At 40.8% G+C, this 27,725-nt stretch overlaps 1 protein-coding gene across 1 annotated transcript; it reads right to left on the bottom strand.

Annotated features, from left to right (window-relative positions):
• Positions 1-421: 421 nt before the first annotated feature.
• Positions 422-26,535, bottom strand: LOC128503296 (G-protein coupled receptor 54-like). Its single transcript, XM_053473376.1, has 5 exons — positions 26,180-26,535; positions 21,449-21,573; positions 7,409-7,544; positions 6,209-6,447; positions 422-763 (listed from the first exon to the last, which is right to left on the bottom strand). Exons 1-5 carry the CDS (start codon positions 26,442-26,444, stop codon positions 422-424), a joined length of 1,107 nt encoding a protein of 368 aa, XP_053329351.1. The 5' UTR covers positions 26,445-26,535.
• Positions 26,536-27,725: the final 1,190 nt, after the last annotated feature.

Here is a 27,725-nt window from a genome sequence, read left to right as displayed (position 1 = left end):
TTCATTTCCAACCAGCTCAGCTCAACCTTAATAGGCGGAGCACCTGGATATGATGTCACTGAATACAAATGACATAAGATCATTTAGTACACTTATCGTTATCTCCCTCAAGTACTATACTTTGGATTCTGCCAAAGGGGGTTTAACAAAGAGGGAAGTATACTTAAAAGGAGAAGTGTTACAAGAACAAGAGGGTAAGAGGCTTGGATATAATGTAAGGATGTTTTAGTTTATCAAAAAGGGTTAAGTGGAACAACTTTCCAGCAGAAGTGGTGGGGGTTAATACAGTGAGATAATTTACAGCATGGGATAAGCATAAAACTATTCTCAATATAAAAAAAGACCACGGATTAAGTTTGAACGTTATTACAGCATGAGAGAATGAGTAGACTAGGTGGCCCAAATGATATGATGTCAAACTCTAGCTTTCTAACTGCAGCTCGGCATTATCAGCTGCTCTCGTGGAGGGCTCAACTCTCTGTTTAAATATGAAAGGAAATACTTTTTTGAATGAATTCCTAAAGTTACTTCCCATAAAGGCATAGACTATTGGGTTAACAGAAGAGTTGGAATAGGACATGCAGTGAGCAAATATTTTAAGTTTATATGTCTCATAACTTTTCTCAAAACCTGAATCAAAAGCCTGGAACAAAATGAAGAGCTGCACTGGACCCCAGCATATAGTGAAAAGTAAAACAACCACGACAACCATCTTTGAGACCCTTGCTCGGACACTGTTGGATCTCTGTGCCAAGAGATGAACCTATATTAAAAAAACAAAAACACATGAACAAATTTTCAGTAATGATACAGTATATAGACATTTTACTGTAACAGGTATGAATGGGTTGGTTGTGTCATTATTTTATAAAAGTCAATCATACCTGATACACATACCCGGAGCCCCCCTTGATTTAAACCGTGAACAAATGTGTTTTCTTTCTCACTTTTTAGTTTTGAAAAAGAAAGCAATATTTGTCCCAAAACTATCATTTGTGTGGGTACTTTAAATGAGAAATAGGGAAATTATAGTTGAAGAGAACAACACAAAAACTGCTATGGTCCTGTGGTAAATAACAGCCCTGGGCCTTAAGGGATTAAAGGGACAGTTTACCGTTCCCTGACAGTCCAACTTTAATATGCATTATTCAGTAACCAAAAAAGAAAAAATAAAGCACTTAAATATAAAGCAGCTGCCCCTTTTCCACAGTCTGCCAATCGATAGGAGTATTATTAGCACCGGTGCACAGGCCTACAGCATTCTCAGAGCTCGCACTAGAGCTTACTGACCGTAAGTATAACTGTATATCATGTGCATGGAGATGTGTTTGTCCGATCCCATCTCTTGTACAGAAAATACAGTCATGTGAAAAAGAAAGTACACCCTCTTTGAATTCTATGGCTTTACATATCAGACCTCAAACGAACAACAACACGTGACATATTACACTGTGTCATGACTTATTCAATAAAAGTAAAGCCAAAACGGAGAAGCCATGTGTGGAAAAAATAAGTACACCTTATGATGCAATAACTTGAAGAGCCACCTTTAGCAGCAGTAACTTGAAGTAATTGTTTTCTATATGACTTTATCAGTCATAATCAGTTGTATTTATAGACCTGCTAAGGAACAGATGATTGTTATTATGTGCTAGTATGCAAAAGCATAGAATTCAAAGAGGGTTTACTTTCTTTTTCACACAACTGTAGTTAGGGGTAGGCAAAGGGACAAATGCATATGGCAGGTGTCAGGGTTCCACCCTGCCAGCCTGGACTATGTGATAATTATTTATTGTCATGTCTACCTGCAGCCACTAGTGGCCACCCTTCCCTCTGAGGAGCACCCCTTTCTAATTACTTGGGACAGCTGAGCCACATTACCTGAGTTTAGCCCTGCCCTTTTATACCTGCTCTGCCCTTCAGTCCGGGCCTTTACATTGTGTGGCTTGGGTTCCTGTTAGTCTGCTTACAGCTAAAGCTCCATGTACTTTGTTCTGATCTCTTATTTATGACCGTGGCTACATTCATGATTCAGCTTTGTGTACTAGACCTAAACGTGTCCCAGACTCACCTACCTGAGGGCGTCCTAGCCATGTGCCCTGCCCGAAGGCTACCAAGCCGTGTGCCCTGCCACTCTGGTTTCCCCTGTCCTCGCTACAGTTTCCCTTTATTCTTTGATTCCAGTCCTGCTTTTCTGTCTGTTGTGTGTCTGCCTGTACCAACCTACCATGCATCAAGGGGTACAGATGGAGTCCCTGGTATCCCTTGCAACTAAGCTCCTACCCAACCTGCTGGCCAGGGTCCTGACAGAATGCAAACTCCACTACAAGGAGTCCGCGGGGATATCCTCTGTCCTAGAAATCCTGGCCGAGTATGTCCTGGAGATGTGCAAATCAGTGAAAAGTGTGCTAGAGACAAAAGCCCATGACAGTCCTAGCCATGTGCCCTGCCACTCTGGTTTCACCTGTCCTCGCTACATTTCCCCTTTTTTCTTTGATTCCAGTCTGTTGTGTCTATACCTAGCTACCAGTCATGATGCATCAAGGGGTACAGACAAAGCCCCTGGTATCCCCTGCAACTGGGCTACTACCCGGCCTGGTGGCCCGGGTCCTGACAGCAGGAATCTGAATGAAAATAGAAATTTATGCTTGTTTCCTACTCCTTTTGACAGTAGGAAGCCTGAAGTACTAGCAGGTGTAATATAGAAGGTTCTATGACTTGGTGCAACATCGATGATAATAAGGGGGAAGGTAGATCAGTCCTGTTGTTCTTTCTAATGAAAGTTTAATCAAATAAAAATAACAACCATTTAACAAGGTTTTTTTTTCTCCAGTTTATATGGCAACAAGAAGTAATTAATTTTGTGTTTCAGGACAATTGATTTTGAAGGCTGCAAATTTTCTTTTAAAGTTTAACCCCTTCTTTACAGAGGGTATTTTGTAGACTTATGCATCTAGATTCATAGGAATTAATGAAATTTGCCCATTTCATTAACCAGTACGAATCACTGAAAAACAAAGGGGGACTACCAACGAAGCAAACAAAAATGAGTTCTGCATTGTCGTTGAATGTCATTGTTCCTTGCACTCTCGCTCAGTCTCACACACACTCTTATTCATGTTCTTCCACACTCTCATTCAATCTCTCTCACGCTCTCTGAATGTCTCTTCGCTGACCATCAATTGCCCCTGTCTCATTGCCGCGCAACTCAGCTTCTCTTGCATTTTCTTGTTCTTCTGTCTTCTGTCTTCTTTATCCACTTCTCCATGTACATAGCCTCCCGGTGAACTTCCACAAAAGAGAGAAGCCTTCAGGCACCAATAGGTGGAAAAGCATTCCTCGTGGCTCCGCCCTTTTGCAGAAGTGCACAGAGAGGCCAAAATAATGCAGATAGGTTTGCTGAGAAAGAGAGGTGTTCATCGGAGGAAGACACAAGAAACAGCAGACAAAGAAAGAAGACAAAATAACAAAAAGATGCAAGAGAAGACATGATGCTGCACGGCAAGGAGACACAGGAGCGGTCAGCGGAGAAGATAAGGAGGCATTCAAAGAGAGGGTGAGTGAATGAGTGTAAGAGAAGGTGAATGAGAGTGTGAAGGAGCATGAGAGAGTGAATGAGCGTAAGTGACAACTAGTTTAATTTCCAAATGTAAAACGCCTTCTGATTTTCATCAGAACAGAAAAGGCAGGAATCATAATTTGTTGTCCGAAAATAAAAGGACCAAAATTAAATGAGAATGTGAATTGTTTTTAGTCCACTCACACAAGTCTAGTATTTTGTATTTTGAGCATTTTTAAATTATGTTTTTTTAACCATGAGTCTCCTTTTTCATTTTTGTACACCCACACAAATTAGATGTTTTCTAAGACAGATAGAGCTTTCTTTAGATACCATTTTTAGATGTATGCATTTTGTAATAATAATACATTTAAATAATGAAAAATATTTGAAACAAACAGAAGCCCCAGCAGAAGTGCCGGCAACAGTGGAGGGTGTCTTCGTGCATCGCACAGAACTCCACTGGCTGCCGGAGAGGAAGATCCACTGCAGCGCTGCCGGGATCTCGATCTTAGTCTTGTAGTCAGACCTCTATTTGAGGTCTGATTAGAAGACAACCTCGAATATAAGACGATGGTTATTTTTAAGAGCATTTGCTCCGAAAAAAAACCTTGTCTTACAATCAAGCAAATACGGTATTAGTCTTGATTTTGAAAATACCCAACATATGTGTTTTTTTATTTACATTTTCAAATGTTATTTGTCTCATTTGGGACTGTTTAGCAGCCCACCAGCACAAAATACTGGAGGGCAGACAACACATGGTATTTTACTGGGACACCATTCTCTTCCAAAATTAGCCATAACATTAAGGTGTGTTATTCACAAACGCAATCTGATTTTTTTTTACATAGAAAATCGCAACAATCTGTTCTGTTGCACCTCTAGTTAACAGACATTGCCCACAAACATTTTTTTATGATTTTTGTCCTGGCATTCCTTAACAGGCACATCTCATTTTAGACCTGCAATATATTCTTGAAAAGTAAACTAACTAAAAACCAAACTTTCCTTTATTTTTCATTTATCCCCTTAGTGACAAAGCCCATACATGTACGGGCTCAAAATGCATTGTTTTCAACAGGTTTAGGGACCGCCCATTGTCCTTAAGGGGTTAAGAAACTTAAAACATTATACCAAGAAAGGATATGCAAAAACAACTTTTTAAACAATATACACACATCTAGGGCTGCAACAACGAATTGATAAAATCGATAATAATCGATAATGAAAATCGCTGCCAACAAATTTCCTTATCGATTAGTTGAAACGATTCAAATATAAGATGAGGGTTTTTTCAGAGCAAATGCTCTGAAAAATACCCCTAGTCTTATAATCTGACCTCAAATAGAGGTTGGATAATAACACTAAGATCCAGATCCCCCACAGCGCTGCAGGGGACCCGGATTGTCCTCTGACACCCGGCAGGCATCTGAGCGATGCATGTAGATATCCTCTGCTACTGTCCACTTCCACCGGGGCTTCTATGATGGAGCACAAGAGTGACATGGCCTTCCAGTGCTCCACCATTAAAGCCCCGTACTGATGCGCACAGACAACTTCCGCTACTGTGGACACTTCCGCTGGGGCTTCTATAATGAAGTACCGGCGTCACATGACCTTCCAGTGCTCAGCCATAGAAGCTCCAGCGAAAGTACCGGCCAGCAGCAGAGGTTTGTCTGTGCGGATTGCATTCACCGACTGCCCCTACTAGACACCAAGGAATCTGGAGCACGAGGGGAAGGTGTAAATTGGGGGGTGCAGAGTGGCATATCAGGGGGCACAGTGGCATATAGGGGGTTATAAGGCATATTTGGGGGTGGGCAGAGTGGTATATAAGGGGTATAAGGTATATCTGGGGGAAGAGTGGTATATAAGGGGGTTATATGGCATATCTGGGGAGGGCGGAGTGGCATTTCTGGGGGTATAAAGCATACAGGGGGGCAGGTTGCTGTTTGATTTTAACATCCAGTTTGTTCACTAAATTATTTTAAATAAATGAAAAATGTACATTTATCTTTTTATCAGATTAATCGATTCATCGAAAAAATAATCGGCCAACTAATCGATTATGAAAATAATCGTTAGTTGCCCTACACACATCCTTGTGTCCTCGTACTTGAATGCCAACAACTCATTATAGCGGAATGCCATCACAGAATACCTTTGCTGTATTTCTGTACATCCCAAAGGCCATGGGCTCATACAATGGGTCAGTTCAGGAAGGGCACAAAAAAGTAAAAAAAATGATTTAAAATGAGAAATATATCCCTGGTCATCACTACTGGAAAAATAGGAGTAACTAGGGTAAGGGTTTTATTCCAATATGAAGGTTTAGAGCTATACAATTAAATGAGTTAGGGTGTTCTGCTAAATACTGATTAGCTACCCACAAACTTAAACTGACAAGTCAATTGGAACTTTTTTCATTGTAACCGTATCACAGATCAGCGTCCTCCCTGCTCTCGTTGAAACACAATGTAGAGCTTGACACAGGAGCTCACTCTGCTATTTACTTCATGATGTTCTTTGCTGTTTGTGCACATTTTTTTCACAATGTCATAGAATGTCATGAAGGTTTTCAGAGGTTAATATACATACATGTTTACTAAATTACATTAAAATAGAATACATTAATGCAGCACCTACCTGGTGATTGTTATCAGTGGGTTCTACCACAGGTCTGCCCATTCGTTTTAGCATGAATGCATAACAGACAATAATTGTGATCAGAGGCAAAAGATACACAGCAAGAAATGTGTATAGTATGAAGGCTTTCTGATGGATGACCGTAGGAAAAGCTTCAGTGCAAAATGTCTGTGGTCCATACCAGTATCCAGTGCTTACATTTTGGTACATAGCAAACGGAATAGACAGTAAAAAGGAACCTGGAATCAGAGGAGGTTGACTACATTACTAAAGATGCAAAACATCTACATTGTGAAATCTCTGAACTTGCAGTGTACCATTTGTCATCTTACTTCAGGTAAGCCTAAACCATAGTGGCAACCCAACTGTAATCAAGTTAGAAATCAGCTCTTACTAAAATGGTTGTCTGGTTTTACAATGTTAGATCCCAACGCTTGTAGCATTTTTCACCATATTTTCTAAAAATGTGTAATTTTACCTAAGATTTCTCCACTGCTTAGGTTAGGTGTCACTGCCAAAAAAAACCCTAGTTGTATTCAGAACCATACACGTAGCACAGTTGTACCACACATACATAGTTTGTTTTATATTTTGGAGTGCCAAAATTCTCCCTTAATTATTTGTTATTATTATTTGATTGTGGGGCAGCAATGTTATGTTTCTAGTAGGAGGGCATGCGATGTTTGGGCACCTTTTTAGACTTTTTTGAATTTGTTTCAGACATCCATGCAGGGTCTGGGCAGACTAGGGTGACAATATCGTCCATGTTTTCCAGGACGCATATACTTTTTTGCATATTGATGACCAGCCCAGATAAAAAGCTACCCTGCAGTATGTGGAATGTATAGACTTATGGAAGGGATCCAATTAGTCAGTTATATGTCCCCCATACTGCAGGGCAGTATTTTATCTGGGCTGGTCAGCAATATGTAAAAATTATGTGGGTCCTGGAAAACATGGCTGATGTGGTCACCCTAGGGCAAATCCCTAGGGTCTCTCTACTTCTGCACTCCAGTGCTTATGGTTGTGCTAGCATTGATACATCCAAAATATTAATGCCCAAATGGGCGTTCTGGAATTAAAGCAGTGTAAGAGTTATTAAGCACCATTAACAGCTCCTTGGGGTACAAAATACTGTTGTAAATTATGTTACAATAACATGTCACTTCTAAAACAAAATAAGGTTGCATGGCAAGTTACCTATCCAAATGCCAAGACTGACAGTCATGGCCAGGCGGGGTGTCCGGTAACGCAGTGATTGTAGAGGGCATACTGTTACATAACAACGGTCAACACTCATAGCTGTGAGGGTAATACAGGTTGCCTGCGCAGTTACCTAAAGCATATAAAAAATATGAATAAATATAATATGGCATGCACTGGACAAAGAAAGAGAGGTGCAGAAATGCTTATCTTTCTCCGCTAATCCGTCTGCAATATTCTGCAAGATTTGTACAAGCTTTAAAATTCATACATTTTATACAAGTTTGGGACACAATAGGGTTAAAAAGGGTCTGTGTGCCTAAGTGTATTTGAGACTGTTGTTACCCACTCTGATGAAGTCTTGAGACAAAATGCTTTGGTGGTGTTTGAGCCTCATCATTTACCATAGACTCTGTTATCGTTACTCAGGAATTGTGCATGCCAACGATTCCGGACCTGCATATCTGCCTATAGAGTGGTATTCATCTGTGCTCTCCATGTACATTGAAGTCTTTCGATTTGTTTTTTTTTTTGGCTGTAATAAAGAAGTATGAATACAAGTTCATTTCTCATTTACCTACCTGTTTGCTGCCTGTTTGATCAATTCATTCTGCTTTCATACATAGCTCCATGTCTTTGGAGCATTGTTTGTGAGTGTCATTTCATTTTTTTTCCAACTACCATCTTCCATCAGTTTGCACTATGTGGTTTTGTGTTTTTATTTTTTAGCTACCCTTCGAGGACTTCTACTTCTCTCTGACTATTCTTGTTTGGTCTTGTTTACTTTAATTGTAAGTTTAAACTTTGTGGTGTTTTTTTTGGTTTGGGTGTCATCCTTCACATGGTTATGCATTATAGTGTGCTTGAAGTTTTGTGTTTCACTTTATCATGTTTGCAGCAAGGTACAATATTATTAGACTTGTGCGCTATATTCAGGAGAACATGAAAATGAACACGAATGTTGCGTTTTCGTTGTTCACACCTACTACCAATAAACGAATATGGCAGCAGATAAACATACACAAAGTTGAAGACGCACAACATGAAAAATCTTCGTCTCTTCGTGTTTTTGTGTTGCCCCCGTCGTTTCTTGAAAGAGAAGGAGGGACATTAATTGGGTGAGCTGTTCTTGGCTTGTCCAATCAGCTCACTCTTGTGACATCATGCTTAGGGCTCATCCAATGTCTGTGCTGCATTTTTTTGAAACAGAGCCTATATAAGAGCAGAGCTTGCAGGGGATACATTCATTTTTCGCTGTGACTGCATTTGCAACAATGCTGTGCTGCATCAGAGCATTACAGAGATTGTTCCGTGTGTGACTAGTAAGCCACAGACTGCCATTTCTCAAAGTGTACTCTTCTGATGTACGATTTCTCTTCTCGTTGCCTCTGTCAAACTATCAACTGTGTAGTGCTGTTGAACTGACAGTTTGCTGCACACAGTGCCCTTGCCCTGGTCTGTCAGTGCCTATGCCTACTGCCTGCCCTGTCTTCCCTTAGTTTTTTTAAATCATTTTTTAGACTTGATTTTGTAATTTCAGTTCAGGGCAGTCAGTCAGTAAATAAATTAGTTAGCTAAGCTGAACTATTGGTATTATTAATGAAATAATATAATTTAACAGTAAACAGTAAAGGTAGTTGCCCCCCCCCCCGGCTACGTCTGTTTGCAATGTGGCAACGCCTGCTACCTCCGCCAGTGTAGCCAGCTTACGCTAGGGCCTAGTGTTTCAGCTCTGCAAGTCCGCTCCCAAACGTCAAGGACTGTGACAGTGTTTGGATGGTGGGGGTGAAACGGTGAGTAGGTCGCCAATTGCCCACTTGTTCACCTTAACAGAATAAAAGATCTTGAACACAATGTAGGGAGAACAGAACACTATAGATGGAAAGACTCCATTTCATCTGTGGATCAGAAGATTCTAAATTGTGAAGATAAAATCAATAATTCGGAAGACTGATCCAGAAGAAACAATTTGATTTAGGAATATCCTGGAAACAAACACCACTAACGAACCTCACGATTTCCTTTTGGAATTGTTCAATCACAAGGGCATAAAGGCTGACAATCAATCTGCCCATATAGAAAAGTTCAACCACCTCATCAAACCAAAGGATATTCCAGATCATGTGCCTAGAGATGTCATAGTGAATTGTTTGCCCTAGTTTAAAGAACAAAGCCAGCAGAGGAAATAATCTTAATGACCTTACTTTTAAGAACATAAGTATTTTTACCAATCTCTCATTTTATACTAGATGCTGAAGGAAACATATCCTTCTGGTATTAAAGACTCTGTGACAACATAAGGTAAAATATTGATGTGGCTTCCCCCCAAAAAACTTGAAAATAACTTGGAATAACCAGATAGAGATGCTGGACTCCATAGAACATGTGGAAAATGGCTGAAAGAAAAGAACATTGGCCGAAATTGTATTTAGCGATGTGTGGACATAACACTGGACAAATGCAGCTCTACATCAATTTGTTTTGTATTTACGGGTTCTTTTTTGGTACTTTGCATTTGTCTCTACCTGGATGTCTGCACGTTTCTTGAAACTTAACCTCTACAAAACTGAACTCCTCATCTTCCCTCCCTCCAATGCTAAGATTCCCCCATCTATCTCCCTCAATGATGCTATCATCTCCCCGTCTACTCATGCACGATGTCTTGGTGTCACCCTTGACTCCGACCTTTCGCCTCCATCTTAAAAACATTGCCTGTATCCATCCCTTCCTAACACAGCATGCCACTAAGGCTCTTGTCCATGCCCTGATTATCTCCCGTCTTGACTACTGTAACTCTGGCTTAGCCGGTCTCCCTCTTAACTTTACTAACATCTCTTTACTAATGTCTCTCCACTGGCTGCCTGTGCGCTTCAGGATTAATTAAAAAAATCCTCACTCTAACTTTCAAAGCCCTTCACAGCGGTTCCCCTCCCTACATCTCCTCTCTCATCTCTAAATACTCTCCACTCATCCAACGATCTCCTTCTATCCTCTCCTCTGATTTCTAGCTCTCATGCATGCTTACAAGATTTTTCAAGGGCTGCCCCTATCCTCTAGAATGCCCTCCCCGGTCTATCCGTCTCTCCCCCTGCCTTTATTCCTTAAAAAAATCCCTCAAGACCCACTTCTTTAAGGATGCTTACAACATAGCACACTAAAGCCCTCCTATATTCCTTTAGCTCACCTTTCCTAGTCCCTCTCCTGCAAAACTTTTACTAGTGTGGCTGGTCTATCCCTAACAACGGCACTTTTACCTATTGTGTAATACACCCTAAATCCCTCTAGACTGTAAGCTCGTTTGAGCAGGGCCCTCCTCACCTGTTGTCTCTGTTAGTCAATTTGTTATGTTACATACTACTTGTTATGTCCTGTCTACCCATTGTACAGCGCAACGGAATTTGATGGCGCTATATAAAACAACAAATAATAAAATAATAATAATACTTTAGTTAAACTAAGATGATAACGCACTATGATGAAATGTATATTTCTACGCATTTCTGATTAATATGTAGTTAATAATACACTTAATTGATTTTACAATCTCATCATGTTATCACTATAGTGATAGTGGTTAAATTGATATAACCATTCACCTCGATTAAACCTTTACCTGCAGTGAGATAATTTATTCAAAGGTTTTTAGACAGCTCCTGGGGTTTTACTAGGGAACATAAGCGGAACATAAGCACAAGGTCAAATTTCTATTTTGTGAAAGTAAACTCAATACAACCACGTTTTTTTGCTACGCACTTTTCAATGAATATGTAGGTATAGGGCAATTATTACACTTAATTGATTTCAGATTCTCATCAGGTAATAACTGTAAATGTAATGGCATTATAAATATAATATGCCCTTGTTTCTAGGACTTCACCAAGGAAAACATGCACTGGGGGAAATCTTTACTTCTGTGAAGATAAATACTTAAATTAATGTTAATTTAAAAAATTAAGATTATGATGAAATTTATATTTCTACACAACAGAAATGACAAGATTACACTTGACTGATTTAAGGTTCTAATCTATTATATAACTATGATGGTAGTGGTTAAATTGATATAACTATGCACTCTGATGAATCCTGTATTTATACTAAGATAATTTAAGATAAGATAGTTTCAGAGTTCTCCTGAGGTTTAATTAGGTAAAATGTGTACTTGGTTAAATTTCCAATTTTGTGAAGATAAACACACAATACAATTGATAAGATACTTAATATATTTTTTAATTTGAGATGATTAAGCACTTTGAAATGTATTTTTCATGAAGAAAACTCATTTGAAGGGTCTTTAGATTTTTCATTAAGTCCTTGGGACTTGGGATATGTACACTGGAATATATATTTATTCTATGAAGACAAACATTTGATATTTTTCATAAATGTTAGAAACCACCAGCAAATAGTATCTTTATTTCCTCTAAATCCCACAATGCAATCTCATCTGAGGGTTAACTTGACTGACCTGGCATGACTGAGGTTGCATGCCCTCCCATGCTTACACACACAAAACAACTTACATATTTACTGAATATGTTAGCAAGTACATGTAAGTGTCTGCAAATTAACTGTTATATATCATTCATTCATATACCCTTCACCCCTGTTCAGAGGAATGGGAGGGTTAAGATTAAAAAAAAAGTACACTATGGGATGCACAGACCACAAGCCATGCCTCCATCTCATCCTCATCCTGTTCACAGTAGAATGGGGTTCAAAAAAACTACTTTTGGGGGGCATCCTTTATGCTGCCCCAGCCCTTCCCACTGTGGTGATAAGGATTAAAAAAAATTTTGGACATTTGGATAGGCATGAACCGTATCCTGTAAATCTCTCTCCCTCTATCCTTACCCTGTGATATAGAGGAGGCAGTGTAACAAAAGAACATAAAAAGACCTACATACCTGATCCTGTTGTCCCAGAAGCGTTGGATGAAGTACATCCAATCACAGTTTGTGTACCATACAGTGAAAGAAATTACTACCCACCCTCCTGGCACTAAATGTCATCCCTTACCTTTTCAAAGCCTTTCTACCAATGGTCTGCAAAGTCATCGATCCTAATTTTTAGCCCAAGGAAAAGGGGTCATCAAAAAAGAAAATTAATCCAGCTACTCCCAATGGCTGCAGAGTGTACATACACCGATCAGCCATAACATTATGACCACCTGCCTAATATTGTGTAGGTCCCCCTTTTGCCGCCAAAACAGCCCTGACTTGTCAGGTTCACTAGACCTCTGAAGGTGTGCTGTGGTATATGGAGCCAAGATGTTAATAGCAGATCCATTTTATTCTGTAAGTTGTGAGGTGGGGTCTCCATGGATACATTGTGGTGCCATGTGTTCTCTAGGTAAGCAACGTACACAACACAACGTAATTCAACAGACCACGCCACCTTCTTCAATTGCTCTGTGGTCCAGTTCTTATGCTCATGTTCCCATTGTAGGCACTTTTGGCAGGGGGCAGGAGTCAGCATGGGCACCCTGACTGGTCTGCGGCTATAAAGCACCATACGCAACTTTCTACCATTAACATTAGCATTAACTTTTTCAGCAATCTGAACTACAACAGCTTGTCTGTTGGATTTGACCACACGGTCCAGCCTTCACAACCCTCCCCAAGGTGCATCAATGAGCCTTGGCAGGGGAGGGCTGGGCAATTGCTCCCCTAAATCTAAACTAAACGTCCGCTGCATGCTGATGCTGCCGGCCGGCGCTACTATTTATAAATATCTGTGTGTGTGTGTGTATGTAAATGCGTAAGTGGAGGGGGACTAACGACATAATGCTTTTTTATTTTTTAAACAACAAAAAAAATCTCTGTGTCTGTATGTGTAAGATTGTGTGTGTGTGTATGTAAGAGTGTGTAAGTCTGTCTGTGTGTGTAAGTGTATCTGTGGAGGGGGACAAACAACATAATGTTTTTTAAATTCTTGAAATAAAAATAAATCTGTATGTGTGAGGTTCTCTCTCTTTGTGTAAGGTTGTCTGCAGGCCGCTCTGAATCTACAGGCGGCCGCCCATTTAAGCGGCTGATCCGGCCACACCAGGGCCGTCTTTAACGCCCGCAGCATCCGCGGTAGGCTGGCCGAACTGGCCGGCACACCGAAATGCCATTGCAGCCGGTGTGTCTTACGGCCGCTTTAAGAGTCACAGCCACATCGGCTGCAATGGTTAATCATTAAGCGGCCGTAAGACACGCTGGCCGCTTTAAAATCATTACTGCCGCCCAGTGTCCTGTGTGACTCTGCCCCCTTGAGCGGCACGTCACATCATCAATGTGATGGGCCGCTCAAGAGGGCGGAGTCACACGGAACAGCTCCTCGTGACAGCTAGAAGAGCACGTTGGAGCACAGCAGCAGTGAAGGATGCGGCAAAAACGTAAGTATTAAAAATTTTTTAAAAATACACTTTTGCTGCTGCAGCTAATGAAAAAAGTAAGGATACTTAACTTGGGTACTAACCATATCATTTCTGCCAATTAAAAAAAAAAAATAGTTGGGGTAATAGGCGGAAGGGGAGCCATATTCAAAGGGGGGGGCTGCATTGGGACAACAATTAAATGCAAAATGGGGTGGCTAGGGGTATAAGTACACAAAAGGGTGGTTGGGGCACCACATCAATCAATACACAAAGGTGGGGGGTGGTATCAAATTACATGGGTCAGTCATTAACAATGCAAAGGGGGGCATCAATACACAAGGGAGGGGGCTGGCTGGGGACATCACATAAATCAATACACAAGGGTGTTGGGGCATAATGTACAAAGGGGGCACAAATCCACATGGGGCAATACACAAGGGTGTTGGGGGAAATACATTAAACCCAAAGGGGGGCTGGCTGGGCATCAATACACAAGGGGGAAAAACAAACAAACAACAAACCAGTGTGGAAAGCATTTTGGATGTGGGTGTCAGTGTCGCAGAGCCTGTCCTGGTGTGTGTGTTTGGATATCGGTGTGGCAGAGCATGTCCTGGTGTCTGTGTGTTTGGCTGTCTGTGTGGCAGAGCCTGTCCTGGTGTGTGTGTGTGTGTGTGTGTGCGTGTGTGTTTGGGTGTCGGTGTGGCAGAGCCTGTCCTGGTGTGTGTTTGGATGTTGATGTGGCAGAGCCTGTCCTGGTGTGTGTGTCTGGGTGTCGGTGTGGCAGAGCCTGTCCTGGTGTGTGTGTCTGGGTGTCGGTGTTGCAGAGCTTGTACTGGTGTGTGTGTTTGGGTGTCGGTGTTGCAGAGCTTGTACTGGTGTCAGGGCAGGCTGTTTGGGGACAAAATTGGCTCACCCTGGGCTGTTTGGGGATAAAGTTGGCTCACTCTGGACTGTAATTTGTTAATGTTATCTTGGTGCTGGTCGGGTTCTATGTGGGCAGTGTGGACACCAGGGCTGGCTTTGGGGGTGTGCATCCTGTGATCTATGCCTGTAATTTAAGGGTTTTTATCTATACCTTTAATGCTTAGTTGTTATGTGATTTCCAGTTGATCTGTACCTGCAAAGCTGGGTTTGTGTGTTATTCTGCTATGCTATGTTTGCATACATTATTTATGTGTACCTGCAAATACAGAGTTTGTATTTCTTATTCAGTTGATCTATACATGCACGTGCTGTTTACATGTGTTGTTTATTTGATCTATACCTGAACTACCGGGAGTAAGTAAAACAGAGGTGTGGCTTAGTGAATGAGGGACAAAGGGACTCTGGGGATAATTACAGGCAGGGGCCCAAGGAAATGCCTAGGGTCCAATTTTTCCATATTTAAATTTTATTTTGTTACAAAGATTAGCTGTTTTTTAATGTATTAAACAAATTCTTTTTACTCCCAGTCCCATCACATTACATCAATATGCATTAGAAAATCAGGAAAAGATGGGCATGTATAGTGGGCTGATTCGGTGGCGCAACGGGCCACTTGACTAGACTTGCCCCCCAGGCCTTAGGCTGCCAGCCCTCCCCTGATTCCAACAGAAAGTAAAGTGCCAGGAAACAATTGACCAAATAAACACCAGGACAGGCTCTGCCACACCGACACCCAAAGACACACACACATCAGTATCGCATCAGTACAGGTTAATCTACACAAAGCATAAAAAATGCTTTCCACACTGGTTTGTTTTTTTGTGTGTTTACCCCCTTTGTGCATTCATGCCCAGCCAGCCCCCTTTTGTGCATTTATGCCCCAATACCCTTGTGTATTGATTTATGTGATGTCCCCAGCCAGAAGTGATTAGAGTACCGGTGTTGGTAATACAAATAAGTGTCAATTTTATCAATCAATACTCCCCTTTCTTATCTATTTGCACAGCTGCAGCCCTAAAACAACATTCTCCAAAAAATTGTATCCACCTAGGGGCGCTCATGTAAACGAAACAGAAAAGGGAAAAAATACAAAAAATGATAGTGTGTCTTGTAGTGATAATGAAGCCCACGGGGGCCAGAATGGACTAGAGTGGGCCCTGACAGAGTGCTGAGCAGGGCTAGGCTAAGGCAGGAATTGTGGATTTTAGGGGAGGAGTTTTGGTAGAAGGATATTTAAGTTTGGTGATCACACGGGTAAGGATCCATTTTGTTTAACCTTACCTGGTGGTGTTTGTCCCACCCTCCCTCCCCTTATGTGGTTGAGTTTGTGGAGTAGTGTTGCTGCATTAGTCACAGTTGTGGGCGGTAGCTTGCCAGGTATCTAAGGGGTTAATGTGGTGGTATGATCCTTGGTGGTCATAACCGGTGGGAGGTTCCTTGCAAGGAGTGGTGCTCGGAACCTCGGGTCCGGGTTGGGGCATCCTGGTATGTCCCCTCCCAAATTGGTGTGTGGTATGATGTTGCTGCATTAGTCACAGTCGTGGGCGGTAGCTTGCCAGGTATCCAAGGGGTTAATGTGGTGGTATGATCATTGGTGGTCATAACCGGTGGGAGGTTCCTTGCAAGGAGTGGTGCTCGGAACCTCAGGTCCGGGTTGGGGCATCCTGGTATGTCCCCTCCCAAAATTGGTGTGTGGTATGGTACCTGGATAACTTGGCAAGCTAGGTTGGTTTTGGTTACGTCATTGTCTCTGTTAACGCATCTATGTTTATTATTTCAGGTTTTACAGGACAATGACTGTTAAATAAAACGGCTGTGGCCTTTTCAAACCCATCTTGTGTGTTAGTGTTTTATTTAATTGAGCAAATGAGCCAAGCCTGGCCCGTGAGTCGAAGCTACATCTGTCATTGCACTCACAGTGTGTCTGTGTTTTTCAATGCTTTTGTCAGTTTCCTTTACTCTGAATAAAAATAAATAAAAAGGAAAAAACGGGAACCAAATGGTGTGGTTTCTTCACATATAGTAAATAATGTACATAAGATTGCACTAAGAAGAGCACACCAAGATAGTGTGCTAGCAAGCCTTTAATCAAAAATTGCTTTTGTGATCCTCACAGCTTCTGATTCATCCACAGTATCCTGGATGTGTGTACAGCAGATGAAGGCTGTAAGTATAGTCACTTAAAAGTGGATTTTACCTCTTCCCGTGTTGTTCAGAAAGTGCCAATGCAGGGAGGCTTTTATATGAAAGTGTAAATGCTCTTATTAAAGTGCAAGTGCTGTGCGGGACTGGAAATCATTCCATTCTATTCCAAAAAATGTATTCTGGGACATGCCCTTTAAAAAAATAAATTATATTCCTTTAAATACTGATTACATTTTGCATGGGACAAATAAATAGATCAATAAATATACATAATAAATTATAAAATTGATCTAAAATACATATATATAATATCCAAAGTAGTCCTAATGAAAAAGTCTTATAAAAGTGTACAAATCCTCAACGCATTTCGCCAGACTTTTCCACCTCAAGTGGCTTCCTCAGGAGGGTTAAAGAAGTGTTCTTCGTTTCTTCGCCTTTATATCCGGTTTCTCCTTGATGCTTCTGTATGCGTCACTCGTATACATCGGCCGCTCTTCCATCTTGCTTGCGGGATGATGTAGGTGCGTTGTTTATACATCTCACCAAGGAGATGAAGAAACATCCTTTCATCGTGCCCATGGACATACCGCTGTAAGGTGCGTATTGCGAGCGGAAAAAAATTACTCCATTGGGGAGTGGTTTTCTATACAGTCTTGCTTATATGATCAATGTATGTAAAAAAAAAAAAAAAAAAAATACTAAAAAGAATAGTAATAATTATACTAGAAATAGGGGGAAAGGAAATAAGGAAGGGAAAGAGGTACAGGCGTAATACAGTAACCACCATAATCAGAATAATTAATGTAGGGAATCAGAGGCTATTTTTAGTCCACGGAGGGGGGAGGAAATTTATTCCACTAAACCTGCAGTAATTGGACACTTGGACCACATATAAGATGTGCCTATGAGGAGTAAATGTTACAACAATCTGTATCTAAAAAATACATCCCTTGTGTATTGATGCCCCCTTTTGTATTGGTTGATGTACCCATGTGTATTGCCCCCAGCCACCCATCCCCCTTTGTATGTTGATTTATGTGATGCCCCAACCACCCTGTTATGTACTTATACCCCCAGCCACCCATTTTTGTATTTAATTGTTGTCCCAAGACAGCCCCCCCTTTGAATATGGGTCCCCTTACACCTATCACCCCAACTATTTTTTTTAATACTTACTTTTTTTGCTGCCTTCCTTCCCTACAGACTGCTCTCCTCCAATGTGTTCTTCCAGCTGTCACGAGGAGCTGTACCGTGTGAGCCCGCCCCCTTGAGCGGCACGTCGCGTCTTCAAAGGGGCTGGAAAAAGAGCCTCACTGAGGCACTGGGCTGCATGGTGCAGGAACACGCGGCCGGCTTGTCTTACGGCCACTTTAAAACTCACAGCCACATCGTCTGCAAGGGCATCTCGGTGTGCCAGCCCACCGCGGGTGCTGCGGGCTTTTGCCCCGCATTACAGACAGAGATGGCACGGCAGAATCGGCCACTTCAGTGAGCGAGGCTGTTTAACTTTGATTCAGGATGGGCTGGGCCAGAAGGGAATTGCCTGATGCTGTGTACTATACTTCCCATAATTCTCAGCCAGTATCGTGAGGGACATTTAACTGGCTGAGCAACATGGGGACATTAGATTTAGCTTTTTTTTCTACCATCCTTTGTTGCTATCAAATTTAATTATGTTAAACCACATTTGAATCATATTTGTCTTGCTTTATTACATCAATATGTGTTAGAAAATAAGGAAAAGATATGCATGTATGGTGGGCTGATTCGGTGGTGCAATGGGCCACTTGACTTGCCCCCCAGGCCTTAGGCTGCCACCCTCCCCTGAGCCTTGGCCACCCATGACCCTGTTCTGGTTAACCGCTTTTCCTTCCTTGGTCCAGTTTTGATGGGTACTGACCACTACAGACCGGGAACGAGATGCTCTGACCCAGTCGTCTAGTCATCAAAATTTGGCCCTTGTCAGTCACTCAGATCCTTACGCTTGCCCATTTTTCCTACTTCTAACACATCAACTTTAAGGACGAAATGTCCACTTGCTGCCTAATATATCCCACCCGCTGACAGGTGCTGTGATGATAAGATTATCAGTGTTTTTCACTTTAGCTGTCATCGTGTCACGACACAGCGTAGGAAGGAGACACCGAAGTCAGGTAGGACTGGTAAGGGATAGTCCAGGAAGCTGAGGTCAGGGAGCCAGAGATCAGGAACATCAAAATACAAGCCGAGGTCAGGATACCGGAGAACAGGAACGTCGTGGGATAAGCCGAGGTCAGGATACCAGAAGACAGAGTAAACAGGAACAAGCCAGGTAAGCAACAGGAAGGCAAATGGAACGCATACTGAGGAATAGGCACTACCGAGATAGGCACGACCATCAGAAGGCAATGGCTGTAGGTTTCAGAGTCTCTTATATAGGCACAGGAGTTAGGCACTAATTAGGAATCTCCCGCCAAATATTCAAAGTCCTGTTACGTCACTTCCTGTGCGGCCATCTTGTGTGTGGCGTATTCGTAACCTCCCAGTATAAGGTGATGCAGTTTCCGGCGGCGCCACTAGGTGGCGTGAAGAGGATCGAGTCAGGACCCCGGAGATGAACCTGTCTCCTGGCTCCAGCTGCCATGATCCCAGCGTGGCGGGAGGTCTCCCTCGCCGTTGCGGCGGCTGCTGCTGCGCAGAGGCGGGAGGTCTCCCTCTTCTTCGCGGCGGCTGTGGCTGCTGTGCGGAGGCTGGAGGTCTCCCTCTTCTTCGTGGCGGCTGTGGTTGCCATGCAGAGCCGGGGGGTCTCCCCCTTCTTCACGGCGGCTGCTGCTGCTGGTCAGAAGTGGGGGGTCTCCCCCTTCTTCGCGGTGGCTGCGGTTGCCGATCAGGGGACCCGGAGGATCTCCCTGCCAGGTACGTGACACATCGGTAATAATGTTATGGTTGATCGGTGTATATATTCACATAAACACTGCTGTGCACCAGTGGCCCTCATTGTTTGAAAGATAAATTGCATCCTCTTTTGGTTTGAATGGTCCCCGTAAACTTGAGTGGTATTTTGCAGTAGAACAATAATCTGATATAAGATATTAATATAATACCCTTATATATCACTAAATGGCGTTGTGGAGTTTTTATTTTGCAATAGAATTTATAACTATAATTATTGATGGTGTTTCCTACTCTTGGCTACTATATTCATACAGTCGCCTGAAAAAGAAAGTACACCTTCTTTTTTTGTTGTTATTATGTCCTGATATATAAAACCATAGAATTCACATATCAGGACATAATAACAATCACCTTTTCCTTAGCAGGTCTAAAAATTAGATAAATACTACCTCAGATGAACAACACATTTCATATTACAATGTGTCATGATTTATTCAAAAAAAATAAAGCCAAAAGGAGAAGCCATGCGTGCAAATCTAAGTACTGCTCCCATAGGAATTAAGATACTAAGTAGCAAATGGGTGCTGCTAATGCCCTTGATTAATTGATCATCAGCAAGTGTGACCACCTCTATAAAAGCTGACATTTTAGCAGATGTTAAAGAAGCAATTGTAGCTGACCATCAATCTGGGAAGGGTTATAAGGCAATTTGCAAACAAGTTAAACTCCTTTATTCTACAGTGAGAAAGTTTATTCAAAAGTGGAAAATATTCAAGACCGTTGCAAATCTTTCCAGGAATGGACATCTCAACAAACTCTCCCCAAGATCAAACTGCACAGTGCTATGAGAAATTTCAAAGTTACATGAGTTACATCTCAGGCTCTACAGGCATCAGTTAGCATGCTAAATATCAAAGTTCATGACAGTACAATTAGAAAAATACTCAACAAGACTCACACCAAAAGACTTCTGGAACAATGTCCCTTGGACAGATGTCCCCAAAGTGGAGATGTTTGGCCATAATACACAGTGCCATGTTTGGTGAAAACTTAACACAGCATATTAGCACAAACACCTCATACCAACTGTCAAGCATGGTAATGGAGGGGTGGTTTTGGGCTTGTTTTGCAGCCACAGTACCTGGGAACCTTAAAGTAATTGAGACAACCATGAACTCTGTTGTATAACAAAGCATTCTAGAGTTAAATGTGAGGCCATCTGTCCGACAGCTAAAGCTTGGTTGAAATTGGGTCATGGACACTGATCCCAAGCACACCAGCAAATCTACAGCACAGTGGCTGAAGAAGAACAGGATCAAGGTGTTGCAACGGGCCAGTCAAAGTCCAGACCTCAACCGTATTGAAATGCTGCAGTGGCAAAAACTTAAGTTGTGCATAGACAAATGCCCACAAACCTCAATAAACTAAAGTAACGTTGTAAAGAATAGTGTCCCCAAATTCCTCCCCAACAACGTGAGAGACTGATAAAGTCATAGAGAAAACAATTACTTCAAGTTATTGCTGTTAAAGGTGGTTCTACAAGCTGTTGAATCATAAGTACTTAGTTTTTCACACATGGGTTTTCCACAGTGTAATATTTCATGTCTTGTTCATCAGATGTTGTATTTACCTAATCTTTAGACCTGCTAAGGAACAGATGATTGTTATTATATATACATACACGCACACAAATATACATACTACATAAACAAATATTTTACTCCACATACCTGCTGCAGATAATTCACACATCTGCACATGAAATCACCAAACACCCAGCTAGGCAACGAGTAGAGGGTGGCAGTAAAAGGTACACAGCATACAAGGAAGATGATATCGGTAGTAGCAAGATTGGCTGAGGACATAAATATATACATATTAATAGGCAACAGGTTCAGCTATTTTAATTTGATATTTTTTCAGCTGTTCAATTATTGGATTACTTATTATTGTTTTTATTTCATGTTATTTTTTCATAGAATTCATGTTAATGAAGCTTGTGTAACAATATATTCTAATGTAAAAACAGCCAGATAAATGTCTTTAAATAGTAATCTGATCTACCATATCACTTTATCAACAAATTTTTATATGTATCCCGATGAAAACTCTTTCTTTCTATGGCTAACACAGTGTACCTACCTAAACCATATTCATGCATACAACACACTATTTATTGGGACTTTACTCACAAACATTTTACACACCTGCAGCTAATAAACTCACACATTCATTTACATGTTTTTCTGAAAAACAGAATACCTACCCTATTTTACAAAGTTCATTCTAGCACTTTTCATAGAGCCATTTCCCCACCAACCTCTTTTGCTCCACAGCGGAAATGCAAAAAAGTTTTCATGAGAACTTTAGTTTAAAATAGCTGGGGTGGTAATAATTAGCCACAACTACCCAGTCTACAAAATGTATATGGCCAATGATGGCCATACCTGAGAACTCTCCGGGTTTGACCCGGAGATTGCCGGTGAAGCACAGCTTCTTCGGTTTTTCGGGTCAGTAGAGGGGTTTTGACATGCCTGCTCTCCGCCCATTTTTCCTTTAAATGGGGGTGTTTCCCGCTGCCATCAGCGGGAACTCCCATTGAGGTCGGCAGGACCTCCCACCGACATCAGGGGTAGTCCTGGCCATGTCCCGCAAGGGAAGGCTCCAGGCAGCTGGAGCCAAGAAGTTCCCAGGTATGATGATGGCTGACTGTACATCATTGATGCTGCAGTCACCAGCAAAAAAAGTTAATGTGTAGTGTAGGCCACCAGGACCTTAGTTTATAACTATACTTCTTATGAAGTTCAGCTAGCCATATGGCTGGCTGAATATTATTATAGACAAAGTCAACAAAAGTTAGTGTTTGTATTGTGCACCCCACAGGCCAATCATCAGTTACTGGCTACTATTCCCATAATAATCAACTAGCAATGTTGTTTGGCATGGCACATGTATTTAAAAAATCAACAAATGGGTTAACAAATACATATGGGAAAAGAGTAACGGATTGGAAACAAATGTCAATAGAATCATAGGAGAGTTGGGAAGTATGTGTGTGTGTGAGCATCTATGTGAGTGGGAGCATGTGAGAGATAGTATCTGTGTGTGTATGTTGGCGTAGTAAGTGTCTAAGCCTGGTGAAGTGTGAGAGTGTGTGTAAAAATGTGTGCCAGCAGGTATGTGAGTTATAAAGGGCCAAGGAGCTGTGGGGGGAGGCAAATACTCTCTGTATGCCCCTGATTCAAACAATCCTACTGTTCCTTGGAGAGGTCCATGAGAGATCAAACAAAAATGTTCTGCTAATTTTGGCTATGGTATATGTGGTACATGGATACAAAACTTATTAACAGATGTCACCCCTTCAGTATCTGGAATATCTTTATCAATCCATTATTCAGATACATTCCCCGTATTTAGATTTCCTATGACACTTCAACTCTGAATTAATCAGCAAATTACACATTTACAGGAAAACAAACCTCTTAAAAACCTCTTTAATGCCTATTTATTTAATGGACCAATATTTCAATGTCAGTAATGGCAGGGGATACATAGGATGTAAGGGTATTTTAGTCCTTGCTTAACTGTAATTTATTGCACCCACACAAACCATATACTAACATCCAACAAAGTCTAACACAGTGCAGTGACACCCCCTACAAACACACACACTCAAAAACTTGACTTCCCACAACTGTTACCTCTCCACACACACTTATTGTAAATGTACACTGATACTCACACTCATTTTAACCAGGGATAGGCACAGACACAAATGCTGGACTCAGCAGAGTACACAATCAATGTTTACCAATTTGAAACAATACAGAATACCTCTGGGTACAAATGTATAATGAATCATTCTATTCCCTTTAGGCCCAAAACAGTAATAGTAATGCATAGACTGTCAAAATACACACCTATACATACAGCTCTTAAAAATTGCCAGCTCATACACACACACAGACGTTCATGCTTGCCCTTACACAAACATTCTGTCTTACACTTAACCTTGGAGCCACACACTTACTTGCCTATAGGCATACTTTGCCTAACATACTAACACTTTCACAAACACACTTTCTCTCACCTTTCTAATTCTATTTCACTTTTGTCCCCTTTTTCTCGCCTCTTTCTCATAATCTCCTCTATTTCTCATCTCTCACCTCTCTCCTTTCTTCCAATCTCCCGCATCCTTATTTTCTCTATTTCTCTTTATATCTTTTATTTCTCTCCTCTTTCTTACTAACACCATTTTCTTGCTATCTGTCCGCTTTCTCCCTACTTCCTACCTTAGTCTGTCTCCTTTTATTTCTATTTTTGATTGTGATTTTGTGGTCAGAGCATGAGGTGTGTTCTTTTCAGACCTCCGGTACAATGACATCATATCCCAGCTCTCAGCATCAATCGCCAGCAGTATTGCGAGGGAGCGCTAAAACATGGGTCTGTAGGACTAGACCTCTCCCTCCCATCATTTTGGGCTTTTACAGGGAGATCCAAGCTGGCAGGGTTATGGGCATTAAGACCATCCCTGCCTATGTGCTGTGGCGCCTCTCTCATTAAGACACCCTAGGTGGCTTCCTGGGCTGCCTAGTACTAAGACCGGCCCTATGAAGGAGAGTAATGTTTCAAATCCTTGACTTCATTATACATTGCAAAGGTCCAACCCAAAGAGCTTCTTCCGCAAAAAAGAACCCTGTCTCATACATAGTTAAATCCGCAAGATCTCTTGAGTCTCACTTATCGAACTATACATAATACAGGGCTAGCTCAGCCCTTGTTGTTGGACAAACTTGCCATTGTTGGTCTTCATAATGAAGCGAGGGAGCTGAAACCACACCTCTAATGCAAACTTTCCTTCCAACTCTCCCTTTCTCACTTGGAAAAAAACCCCAAATCTCATGTCTGTCAAGGTAAAAGGCAGGTGTTAACCCAATAAAGATAACTCATATTTAATGAATGTTATATTAATTGCATTCACTGATGATACTATTTTATTTTGGTGGATAATGTTAGCTACTAAATTCTGAAACATAAAAAATTTTGAAAAAATCGAGGCTTTTCCATGGACCTTATTAATCAATTAAAGCAATCAGTATTGCTTTAATTTTTGTCTACAAGAAGTTAAGCCTGTGTTCATGTGGTTCACTGTGGCCAATTGCTTTTGTTTCCTTAAGCATGGGGAAAAAAATAATTATTGATGATTATCAGAGGCAGGGATCATTTTTGCAGTATTCAACAAGTGACGATTAGTTTTTGTGAAGAGGATAGACTGTTACATTGTCATAAATTCATTTAAAAAAACCTATTAACTCTTTCACAATTCATTATTTAGATAATCAGTACAGAGATAGGGTCACACACATATACACATATATCAAAGAGCATTATGATAGAAATAAAGATGCACACAGAGACAGGTAGTTTACTTGTCAATGCAGTGCAATTTCACTGACTGAAAAATAAAATCTGGGACTTCTCAGATATTGCACCATTTTCAGTTTTGTTCTTTAGATTATATAAGAAGATTCATTAAAGGAAGTTTTACAACACACTTTGATGGGTCTGAAGCATCTTATCCTTTTGTGAGTGCAATCACAACTTCACTCACTATATTTGAATTTATACTTTTTACACTATATTTGTTTGTTTTTTCTTCCCTTACATGTACCTGCGCCCCAACCATTTGCTTACTTGTATTTTTACACCCTGAGGAAGAGTGTCTTTTGGACTGCTGCGGTCAGTAGGGAAGTATCACATAATTTTATTATTTCATTTATAAACATTGTGAACACGAGAATTAGACACATCACACTTCTCATGGGACCCACTGATGTGCCACCATAGAACCACTTTGCTTTCATTCACTTTAAGTTACACAGGTACATTTTAAAGTTGCATGCAAGCGTTATATTTTTATTTTCTTGGTGGAACACCCTTTTTAAATTTCAGCTCCTGGTTTCTTTTCGAGCGGGTTCACATCAGGTAAAATGTATTTGATGTTTATTTTGGTATAGGTTAGCAGTGAATGCTGAAAGTAAAAATTCAAGTTTGGAAGAGACACGAGAAAGAGGGGATGTGATTAAAACATAAAGGGATTTAACCAAGTCCAGGAGATAAGTTAATTTCAAAGGAGGAGAAATGATAAAACATGAGGTAATAATCTAAGGGTAAGGCTTAGATGTAATGTAGGGAGGTTTTATTTTACTAAAAAAGGGCAATTTAAACACGCATGGAATAGGCATAAAGCTATCCTGAACTGAGGTTTAAGTGCGTACAGCAAGAAAAACAGACTAGATGAGCAGGATGGTTCTAATCTGCTGTCAAATTCCTTGTTTCTGGCATTGCAATGTCCCATATTTTTAGCATTAGCAAAAACATATCCCTTACTATTATAAACGCATACAGCTATAATATAAAATTTAAGAACAGCACAATATAATAAAATATTTCTAGCTTACCGATGTAGAAGTTAGTGACTGTCTTCATCTGTTTGTGTTTGTTTATGACATATATCACCAATGAGTTCCCAACAAGTCCCACAAGCATGATGAGGGCAAAGAAGAGGGGAACCAGCCAGGCGTCCACCAGTTGAGGAGGGCTCTGCTCTAAACTATATAAAGTAAGATTAAGTCGATATAGCAGGCGATCTAGGTAAGACTTTGACCCGCGTGTTGAGCCATTAAGCCAGGACACAAATGAAACATTCCTGTCTGTGGCTGCCATCAATTCAACAAGCTTTTGAGCTTTGCTTAAATCTGTAATCAGTTGAAGGGGTTCAGACTCCTGTATCTTTCATTGACCAACGTATGCTAGTTTTTTTTTAGGAAATGCTTTGCAGATCAACAAAGGTAGTTCTTTGCTGTATAGTGCAAATCCCAGTTGTATCAGCCTTAAAATATGATTTTTGCAGAACAGCAGCCAATAAGGTTTACATCAGCAAATGATCATTATCTACATCCCTCCCCGATGTTTGAAATCATGTGTGTGGCTCATTTCTGCACAGAATACTATCAGCACTGAGACAGCAAGAAATAAGAGAACAGTGTCTACAATCAGTAGACAATCAGTCATATAATGTGCTGTTTTTTTTAATTAAAACACATTTAATCCCTATTAACTGTGACAGCCTATTAATAATTAAAGTGACAGTAAATAAAAATAAAAAAAAATATGAAATATGAAGAAGCAAAAACCTGAATTTACTTACTGGGTAAGCTGAATTCCACTTATACATATTTAATCAAATATTATGTATGTCGTTTAACCTGTTAAGGACAGGTCTATAGTGCACATAAAGGTTTATCATAAAGTTTATGATTGCCCAAACAGTCTTTTACATACTTTACTATTATTGTTTTAATATATTTGGCTTGGTGCTAGGGTTGTTTTCTTGGACACATCAGTTTTTCACAACATGCTGACCACAACCCTGCCCTATGGGATAGATAAAGTCACATAAAGAAATCACATTTTAACAGCATCGATAATTAGGTATGTCCATCTCAGGTACATATAAAAACAATAAATGTCCACCAAAAAATGGACATTTAAAAAAAAATGTCACTTGCCTTTGTTCAGGTTGTTTTGGGGGTTTTTCCCCCATTACCTTGTGAACTTTGTATATTCCAGAGATAACTCTGTGTAAGTATAAGTGTGTGCGACCAAGAATGTATAAGTGTATGAGAGCAGGAATGTGTATGTATACGTGTATGTGAGCAGGAATGTATGTGTGTTTATATGTACAAGCATGAACTTGTTTGTGTGTTAGCATAGATGTGTATGAATAAGTGTATGAATAAGTGCCTGAGCATAGATATGTATGTATAAGTGTATGTGAATGTGTATATAAAAATATAGGACAGACAGTACTGGAGCAGCTGGGACCCTGGGGTGGCTGTGACAAAAGGTGCTTGTGTTGTGTTTAGAATGTGACCTCTACTTAGTGTTGTTCCCAGGGCTGCCATCAGAGGGGTACAGCCATTAAAGCTGTAAGGGGTCCACTTG

This window comes from Spea bombifrons, chromosome 1 (genome assembly GCF_027358695.1).
Source record: "Spea bombifrons isolate aSpeBom1 chromosome 1, aSpeBom1.2.pri, whole genome shotgun sequence".
Lineage (NCBI taxonomy): Eukaryota > Metazoa > Chordata > Amphibia > Anura > Pelobatidae > Spea > Spea bombifrons.
The sequence above is the reverse complement of the archived record's forward strand: the minus strand, read 5'-3'. Positions and strand labels throughout refer to the sequence as shown.